Raw genomic sequence first — 9,533 nt, 5'->3', positions numbered from 1 at the left:
TGCAGTGGGATCTCGTGGTGTGCGGGGGATCTCGTTGTGTGCAGTGGGATCTCGTGGTGTGCGGGGGATCTCGTGGTGTGCGGGGGATCTCGTGGTGTGCGGGGGATCTCGTGGTGTGAGGGGGGTCTCGTGGCGTGAGGGGGGGTCTCGTGGCATGTGGGGGGATCTCGTGGCATGTAGGGGTATTTCATGGTGGTTTCCATCTGCATCTCTTATTGGAGATGATCAACATTTTTTCATAGGTCTGTTGGCCTCTGGAGATCCATTGTCAGCTCTTACCTGTTGCTCATTTATTAATTACATTGTTCTTACTGAACCGTTCTGTTACACTTCCCACCGTTCAGGGCTCTGTCATGTGTGTAGCTTCATGACATTGAAACGCCTCTTGACGAGTTTCCCCTTTCACGGCCGTCCTTTGTCTCGTGACAATTTTGGACCCAAAGTCTGTTTTGTCTGGTATAGTGTGTCTCCCCGATGTTTCTAGGTACTGCTTGATGATCTTTCCTTCCCATTCTTTATTTTCAACCTCTGTGTGCCTCGGGATCTGAAGGAAGTTTCTTGTAGGCAGCGTGCAGTGGGATCACTTTAAAGTCACTTTTGACACTCTTTGCCGGCATCACTCTCCTTTGCCTCCTAGGTGACCCCGCCCATAAGGTCCTTCACCGTGTCCCCAACCCACTGCTCCAGCCTCCTTACTGCCCCCCACGCACACCCAAGGCCCCTCCACCCCCTTCGTTCCCTATTCTATGCTGCTGTCTTCAGTCTGGCACCTCAGTCTGGGGTGCCCCTTCCTCACCCAGCCCAGCCAACTCATATACCTCCTTCAAGACCCACCTGAAGAAACACCTCCTCCAAATGCCTCTCCTGACTTCCCAGTGGGATCAACAACACCCCCTTTCTAGACTCTTACATTAGGTACTTCTTTAGGGCTCCCCAAGCCTGCCGCAAGTTGTACTCCTCTTTCCACGGCGCTTCATAGTCCAGCTGGGGCCTGGCTGAAGTTCTGAGTCCTCACTTGGGGTCTGCCCTGTGGCTTATCCAGCTGCTGAGGTCAGACTTTGCCTCACTTTCTCCCTTAATATAAAAGCAGCTGGGCCTCCCTGGTGGCACAGGGGTTAAAGACACAGCACTATCAAGCTATTAAGCTATCATCAGCCATTGTAGCACTCGATCCCTGGGCAGGAAGCCGACCCACATGGTGCAGCAGACCTCTCCTGTCTCCCTGCTGCTCCCCTCAGCAGTGGATTTCACTCACTCTGCCTGTTCTGTTCCCCACTTTGTCTCTGGTGAATCCTCTCACCCCCCACACCTCTGGCCTATACCCCAGTTCTTGTATGCATAAATAAATCTTTTAGAAAATATATAAAAGCAGCCTCTGGCTTCTGAGCAGGGCCCATGCCCAGCGAGACACCTGGTATATCACAGCTGCTCAGTGAACATTCCTGGACAGCAGGAAGGCAGGTGAGTAAAAGGGCTGTGCTGGGCAGGGCAGAGCAGGTATGGGGGGAAGCAGTCCTTTACTGCGTTCCTCTGCGAACTGGCCTGGTGGTAAACCCCTGCCAAGGCTGGCTGCCTCTGAGGCTCCATTTCCAAGAAGCAGCAGCCCAGAAGAGGCAAAGGACGCCGGCGGAGGGCAACGTGGCCGCCGGCCATCTAGCTAGGGCCCTGCCCAGAAATCCAGGGCACCTTGCAAGAAGCAGCTTCGGCCACCATGGGGTCGAGAGAACCAAGCCAGCAATGCCCACCGCCCCTGCCCTCCCGTGGCCTCAGTCACCCTACCTGCCAAATGGGTACAATCCCCTCCCCCAGCCCATCAATACAAATTGAGCTGAGAGCACTTTGGAAATAAAGACTCTGTGAACTCGTGATGCAAATGAAGAAGGCTGTTATTAGACCCAGGACCCAGGTCAAAAGGAAAAACCGCAAAAAGGTGAAGTAGGTGCGTGGGGCTCCTGCCCGAGTCCCTGAGGAAAGGAGAGACGGAGCAGGCGGAAGAGCAGCACCTACGGGAGTGGGAGGGGTGCTGGGTCCTGGCTCGGCCGTGGACCAGTAGCTTCCCTGGACTTGGTTTCCTCAACTGTTCCAGGAGGGAGCACAGTCCCTGCCTGGCTCCTCCAAGGAAATCTGAGGCGTGGGGCTGGGTGTGAAGGGCTTTGCAAACTGTAACCCCGCAGGCTGCGGGGCCCTGGTGAGCGGAGACAGTCTGTCTTGGCAAAGCGAAAACACTGCTTGAGGCCCGGGGAGTCCTCTGGGCAGGTCCCAGGCCTTCCCGCCCCCGCTGCCCTGGAGCTCCCCGCAGCCTCTTCCCTGGGATCCGAGGGTCAGTGAGAAGGGCGATCCTGCCCTGGCTGGCCCCCACTTCTGCTCTGAACCTGAAAGTGGGGCCATGCCCACCACACCTCAGCCAGGCGCCGGGGCCGGGGTGGGGCCTCCGATCCCCGGTGACCAGCAAGGGGCTTTCTTGAGATTAGCAGGCGTGTTCCTTCCTGATGGGGAGGAAGGCGAGGCCCCTGGGCCCTCTAGTCCTCGGCCAACACCTTTCCTGCGAGGGGTGTGTGTCAGCGCCATTCCTGGGTGAGGGCCGGCATGACCCTCACCTGGTCAAGTCTTCCCTGTAGCACCCCAAGTGGCCAGCCACCAGGGAAGGAGAGCAAAGCCCACCTCCTCCTGGCACCCCCAGACCACGGCCCAGCAGAGGCTCGAGCCGGGCCCACCGTTCCCCCTGTGCTGGGCGGCTGCTGTGGATGGGCAGCGGGGAACACCGCCGGGAGAGCCCGAGGAGACCTTCAGAGCAGCGCCTTGAAGAGGAAGGACAGGGAGGCCCCACAGGAGAGCCCCAGGGCCAGGAAGAAGGTCATCAGGGCGCCGGCCACCTCCCTCTCGTGTGGCAGCACCTGCCTGGAAAACACAGGAGGCGGAACCCTCAGGGCGTGCCAGGCCGAGCCTGCACCCGCCCGCGCCCTCTGCCCGTCTCTGCCAGCACGCCCAAGTGCCACTCGGGCCAGATCCAGCCTCAAGGTCACTGTCACAGGCCCTGTTCCCTCTGGGCTTGTTTCCTGGTCTGTAAAATGAGGCCATGGGCCACGGACAGCTCTCAGGGACCCTGGATCCAGCATCCCAAGATTCTAATTCCGCTGCCTTCTCCCTGGACAAAATGTCCCCAACCTCTCTCCCCGGGGCCTCAGCCCCACTGCCCCACAGTGAATCCCGGGAGCCCTGCTTTGACCGAGGCCTTAGCTCTCCTCCCGCCGAGCACTCGCGGCCCGCAGGGTGACAGTGGGGAGACAGGCCTGGAGCGGCGGCCTCGAAAGAGGTGCCTGGGCCGCTCACCGAGGCAGGTGCCCGCCCCAGCCCGCACGGCCCGGCTCCGGCAGAGAGGGCTCGGCAGAGGGCCTGGGCAGCGCGGGCTGGGCTGGAGGCAGCCTGGACCCGCCCCGCCGGCCGACCCCAAGGGAGCCCACCCGCCCCCGGACCTGGGCGCCAGGCACATGGTGAGGGACACCAGGTAGCCATTGGACACGGCGAAGAGCAGCATGAAGGTGATGAAGTAGGCGTCCTGGGGGAAGAGGACGGGCAGCCGCGACCTCCCGGGCACGTGGCACAGCATGAAGAGCGGCACGAACAGGAAGCGCAGGCACACGAGCAGCGGCAGCAGCCGGCTGTCCTCATCTGGCTGTGGCAGAAGCGCGGGTGAGGACGGTCCCCGGAGCCGGGCGTCCGCTCCGGGCCCCTCGGCACCCAGAGAGACCCCTCGCTTTCCCTGACCTCCCCTGCTGCGGTCCCCAGTGGGACCTCCCTGGGGCGTCTGGACTGCGAGGCCGGGCCCGGCAGCCGCTGCCTCTCCCGACTCTAGCTGTTCTCCCTCCATGGCTGAGGATGCCCTCGTGGTCGCTGCAGTTTGCAAACTCAGTTCCTCCCAGCATCCCCTGAGGGTTCCATGGATCCCTTTCGGGCAGTGGAATCCGCAGCTGGGGTCCAGGCCCCGCCTGGCTTGCATCGGAGCAGCTCCTCCCTGACTGAGTGGATGGTCGTGTCTCTGGAAGATCCGCTTAAAGACGCAGCCTCGGGAAGCCCAATCCAGCACTCGGGACCCCGCCCCCGCTCTTGCCTCATGCAGGAGCCTCCAGGTAAGTCTCTGAGCACCAAGGGCTGGGCCTGGGCTGGGTGCTGGGGACGGAGCCCACGGGGAGGCGGCTTCTGCTTCCAAGAAGCTCATGGCGCAAGCCCCGGCCCGCGTGGCTCCAGGGCCAGGTGTCCCCGCGCCAGGCCCGGACCAGCTGGGCTTCCTAAGGCCACTTAGGCCTCCGGCCTTCCTAAAGCCGCCAGATCACCCAGCCCAGTGGGCTCACCCACAGGAAGTAAGAGGTCAGGCTCCGGCCCAGCCAGTCCATGACGTTGAAGAGCAGGAAACAGCAGATGGGGTTGAAGAACTGACCTGGGAGGCAGAGAGGGCTCAGCCTGACCCCCGCGGCCTCCCCCTCTCTCCTCTTCACCCCCGCCCTGCCCCCTTCTGCTCCCCAACACTCACTCCACTTCCCGGGACTGGTGGAGCTGGTCACCATGGCTGTGATGGCAGGGAAGACAGACAGGGTGACTGTGAAGACCAACACAAGGCACAGCGCCGTCAGCCAGATCTGGGAGCCGGAGGCAGGAGCGTGAGCAGGCAGGGCGGCCCCCAGCCTCCTGCCCCAGCCCTGGCCCGGCTGTCTCTGGCCCACTCTGCCCCTGCCCCGGGGGCGGACGGTGCGTCCGGAGGCCCCATTCCATTCAGGGTCTCCGCGCAGCCTGGAGAGGGCCGCCCTCTCTCCCGGGGCTGGCCGCTGGGAGCCCTGTCTCGGCCAAACCTTGCGGAAGACGACGAGGACAGAAGGTGTCCCCGACTTCTGCGGCTCCTCTGGCTCCAGCTCTGGCTCCTTCTCCAGGTTGAGATCCAGAGTCAGGGCTGCCTTCTGGGGGCTGGTGGGAATCCCGTTCTTCTCATCTAGGGCAAGACAGGATGGCGGGGGCCTGCCTTTGACAGCCAGGCCGAGGAGGGACACTGCCAGCGCTTGACACAAGGGACCGTCCTCCAGCCCGGCTGCGGGTGGAGAGAATTCGCGATGACGGCGCCGAGCGGCTGCTTGCAAGCCACACCTGCCAGGTGGCGTTAGCCGCCTTAGCCGGATCGCACGTTGCGGTGGTTTTACTAACAGAGGCTCAGAGAGGTGAATGGCATCCTGGGGCCACACAGCTTGGCTGTTGTGAAATTGGGATTCGAACCCAGGTGCGTGTGATCAAGACTCGCCAGCATGACACTCTGCTGCCCCCCATCTTACACGGGGAAACTGAGGCCCAAAGGGCAGCAGGGCGGACTGCAGTCTCTCTGGCCTTCCTCCAGGATCGTCTGTTTCTGCCCAAACAAGGCTATTGGGGTGAGGGCGCTAAGGGGGGACGGAGGGGAAGCGCTTCCCAGCAGGGGTGGCTCGAGCCTCCTGCAGGGCCCAGGACTCACCAGCCTGGAGGAGCTCAGCTTTGGTCTCCAGCTCCTGACCTTGGGCCCGGGATGGTTTCTTGGCCAGGTAGTAGCGGGCAAATTCCTGTTAAGGGAGAGCGTTGGCCCTGCCGGGCTGAGCCAAAGTGTCTGGATTCCTCCAGGTTGGCTGGGGCCCCCCCAGTGACTGGCTTTTTGGGGGATCAGAACTGGGCCCAGGTCCCCTCCTCCACCCCATCCTCTCTCAGGGTCCCGGAGTCAGTGGCATAACCGAGATGCTCTGATGTGGGGCCGCCAGCCCCATCCCAGGCTCACCAGGTGGGGCAGGCCCAGGTAACACACGATGGACAGGAGGATGCCCACGCAGGGCGTGATGAAGTACCCCAGGGCGGAGGTCTGGGCATCCACGCCGCCTGTGTGAGAACTTCAGCTGCAGGTGGAGGTGGTGGGGCTCCACCAGACCCCACCGGCCCCCACCGGCCCCCCGGCCCCCACTGGCCCCCACCGGCCCCCACCGGCTGGCGGTTCTCCGGTGATGCGCATCTCAGAGTCCCCTCCGGCCCTGCCACTCCTTCCCATCCCACTCCCCTGTGTGCGCCACCTGCTTTGTGAGCACCTACTCTGTGCCAGGAGCGTTCTCTTCATGCAGGCTCACTGCAATCTGAGAACACAGCCGCCATCATCATTGGGATGGGGAACTGACCCCGAGCTTAAGTGCCTTGTCCAGTGGCCTCTGCCGGACAGACTTGGGGTTCCCACCAAATCTATCTGAACACCCGACCTGCTCTCTCTCCCCTCAGCCTCAACCTTCTGCGACACACAGGCGTGGGCCTCGGCGTTCCTGCCTGGACCCCAAGGTAACCCAAGCCCTACCCAGTCATTCTCCCTGCAGGCCACAGCCCCGCTCCTACCCCCAAACCCAATCCCCAGCTGCCCACAACCCCTTTGCCTCCCTCTTCATTCAGAACCAAGTCATCTCACTGCTGGCACATCCTCTCTGCTGCCCGGAACCCCAGAGGCCACCCCGCCCTCCAGCTGCCCAGTGAACTCACTGGCCATGGACAGGAGCATGGCAAGGGCAGCGAAAATCCCAGCCAGGCCCTGGCCGCTGAGGAAGAGGGTGCTGTAGGTGGAGGGCATGGTGCCCAGCTGCCCGAAGAGGCTGCCCTGCAGAACTGCACAGAAGGCTGCGGAGGGACAGGGGTGGGGCCACGCTCAATGGGCGGGGCTGGGGCTCCCTGGAGGAGGTGTTCTTGGGCAGGCCTGAGGCCCCGGTCATTCCTATTCTGAGGTGCAGCCCTAGATGCAGGGCAGGGGCTAGGAGGCCGCTCTTAGGTCACCGAGGGGCCTGGGCGAGCACCTCTCCCTCCCCCTCTGGGGATAGGGGTGATGAACCCCGAGGAGAGGTGGTGTCTGGGACGGGAGGGGCTGAGGTGCTCACAGTTGATGAACCAGACGGAGGCCATGGTGATGGCGAAGAAGGGCCCGGGGCTCATGTCTACCTTGACCAGCGCCGCCGTCAGGGCAAAGAGCAGCAGGATGACGAGCAGGCTGCCCAGGATCCGCACCGACTCAGGGATGCTGTGGAGGGTGGCACCGGGCATCAGCTGTGCCCACCGGAGGAGGGAGGCGCGGTTGGGGCTAGAGGAGAGGCAGGGGGAGTGGAGGAAGGAGGGGGGGGTCTCCCCTGGGTCCCAGTGGACCTGCCTGGTGCAGGGAGGGACTGCAGAGGGGTGCCTGGGAGGGAGCCCCGGGGGGCCTCACCACTGGTACAGGAAGGAGTTGAGGAGTGTGAAGAGCAGCAGGGGCAGCTGGGACAGGAGCGTCACCCAGTTGTTGAAGTTGAAGGTGTCTACAGGGCCCGTGTGGTTGGTGCCCAGGGTCACGGCGGTGCTGTTGTCCCCTGCGAGCCGTCCCTGGAAGTACTGCCAGGATGCCCGGGGAGGAGAATACAGGGTCACCCCAAAACCCACCACGGGAACCCCCAGCCCCTGTTTCCATGGATGCTTGGGTTGCTCAGCCCTGTGTTTGTCCCTCACTGCCCGCCACGCCCTCCCCACAGGAGGGCTCCTGAGCCCTGAGGGAAGGGCAGAGCCTGGGCCAGAGCCAAGCCCTCAGGACCCCCAGCTCCCTCTGGGTCATCCCTCCACCTCGTGCCCTGGCTCCAGTTCCACCCCCACCCCTGCAGCAGCTTCCACATTCCTGAGTGTTTACTGAGCACCTACTGCAAGCCTAGGTGCTGACTGACTGCATTTCTCTGAAACACAAGCACCCCTTCCTCCTGCCCCTGCCCACCCTGCCCCGGGCCCTGCAGGAAAAGCCCCGGGGTTTCAGCAGAGCAAGCGCAGCCTTCAGAGCCAGAACCAGCTTCCCCTTGTGCCTCCCCTCCTGTTTGATCCTGCTGAGCTCCAGGTACCCCCAGGCTCTGGTCCTTTCTCTGAGGCTCTGGAACTCTCTACCCCCCCCCCCATGCAAGGTTGCCTGACACACCCTTCCCCCAGCACAGGCTCCGACTCCCCTTTGCCCAAGTTACTGGCCACCTCTCCTGTGCAGCACAAGGATTTGCTCCCACCCCCAGGACCCTCGGGACTCTGTGCCCAGCCCGGTGGCACGTGCGCACGGCCCATTACATTATTAATAGCTTGCTGGCGCCCATGTGCGCCCAGGAGCAGGGGCTGGTTCATCTCTGGGTCTCCAGGGCTCGGCCTGGAGCCAGGCACGAAAGAGGCCTCAGGAAAGCCCTCAGACTGGACATATAGGGACAACCCGGCCCCACGCTTCTGCCCTCGCCGGGGAGCCTCAGCCGCCCAAGGAGAGCGGCTTCCCCTGGGTGTCTCCTGGCCCCCGGGAGTTGCGCCTAGACATGTGCCGCAGGGGCGAGCGCACTTCATGCCGCTTCCAAGGAACGGGAGGCTCCGACAACCCACTCGGGGTCGCTGGCTCAGGGGCCAGGCCAGACGGGGCTGGGCCGGGCGCGGCTTCTGGCTGGTGGCACAGGACCCCCGCGCCGGGCCCGCCCGCCGGGGGATGGACACCCCGAAACTCGGTTTCCAGGACTCCGCGAGCACCGCCCCTCTCCGACGCTCGGCGGCGCAACACACGGGCACACAGGGGAGTCCGGGGGGCAGGTGGCCCGGGGCCGAGGCGGGTGGGCGCGCGCGAGCCTCACCGGGATGGCGGTGATGAAGAAGTTCCAGGGCAGCAGCGTGCCCAGCCCCAGGACGAAGAAGCTGACGCCCACCAGGTGGTAGCTGTGGGGAGCGGGCGGAAGGTCACCCCGAGGACGCGCCGCCGGGGCGCCCGGCCCCTCCGCCTCCCAGGCCGCCCCCCGCGGGCGCGGACTCCCAGCCCCGGCGCCGCGGGCCGCGGGGAGCGCCTGACGGGATTTGTAGTCCCGGGCGGGCCTCTGGGCGCCCTCGCGCACCCCGGGGGGCGGGTGTGCGCGGCCCACGGCCCAGTGCCCGCAGCACCCGCCGCCCCGACTCGCCTGTCCCGCGGGGCGTCTCCTCGCGCCATCGCCGCGCGCGGCTGGAGGGGGGCGGCCGCCCCGCACGGCGGGGGCCGAGGCCCGGGCGGCCCGAGGCCGGCCTCGCGGGCGGGGGGGGGCCGGGGTCCGTCTCCCCGAGAGAGGGCGGGGGGCGGGAGCAGCCGAGCGCGATCCTGGCGGGTTTCCGCGGGCCTCGGCTCTGCGGGCGCCGAGCGGCTCCGCCCCCGGCGGGCTCCGGGCTCGCCCCGCCCCCGCCCCGCCCCGCGCCGCGCCCGCCGGACCCCGCGGGGACCCCCGCCCGCCGCGCCGCCCGGGGCCGCCGCCCAGAGGCCCCCCGCCTCCCCCCGCGGGCGCCTGCGGGTCACCGCGGGCCGGGAGGGGCGCTCTGCGCCGGACCCGCGGGGTGCCTCGGGCTGGGGCCAGAGACGCGCTGGCGCCCCCCAAAGTCGGCGCCCCCGAGGGCCCGGGGCCGGGCGTCCCCGAGCCCCGCGGGCGACGCGGGGAGCCCGGAGGCCTCCAGTTGCCAGCCGGCCTGGCGGGCGGCGCCGAGCTGGCCCCCGGGAGGCCGGGGGAGGC

General features: G+C 65.4%; 1 protein-coding gene across 1 annotated transcript; it reads right to left on the bottom strand.

Annotated features, from left to right (window-relative positions):
• Positions 1-1,860: 1,860 nt before the first annotated feature.
• SLC29A2 (solute carrier family 29 member 2) lies at positions 1,861-8,986 on the bottom strand. Its single transcript, XM_037517519.1, has 12 exons — positions 8,958-8,986; positions 8,640-8,721; positions 7,235-7,395; positions 6,912-7,051; positions 6,523-6,657; positions 5,786-5,883; positions 5,492-5,576; positions 4,845-4,981; positions 4,529-4,634; positions 4,350-4,435; positions 3,474-3,673; positions 1,861-2,898 (listed from the first exon to the last, which is right to left on the bottom strand). Exons 1-12 carry the CDS (start codon positions 8,984-8,986, stop codon positions 2,787-2,789), a joined length of 1,371 nt encoding a protein of 456 aa, XP_037373416.1. The 3' UTR covers positions 1,861-2,786.
• Positions 8,987-9,533: the final 547 nt, after the last annotated feature.

This window comes from Talpa occidentalis, unplaced genomic scaffold (assembly GCF_014898055.3).
Source record: "Talpa occidentalis isolate TD23 unplaced genomic scaffold, MPIMG_talOcc4v2.1 talOcc4.17, whole genome shotgun sequence".
In the NCBI taxonomy this organism is placed as follows: domain Eukaryota; kingdom Metazoa; phylum Chordata; class Mammalia; order Eulipotyphla; family Talpidae; genus Talpa; species Talpa occidentalis.
Note: the sequence above shows the minus strand (reverse complement) of the source record. Positions and strands in the feature narration are given on the sequence as shown.

Coding starts and splice junctions, on each gene's coding strand:
- SLC29A2 (XM_037517519.1), bottom strand. CDS start 8,986: ATGGCGCGAGGAGACGCCCCGCGGGACAG. Junction 8,722..8,957: donor GGAGACGCCCCGCGGGACAG/GCGAGTCGGGGC, acceptor CGCTCCCCACAG/CTACCACCTGGTGGGCGTCA. Junction 4,635..4,844: donor TCCTCGTCGTCTTCCGCAAG/GTTTGGCCGAGA, acceptor TCCGGCTCCCAG/ATCTGGCTGACGGCGCTGTG.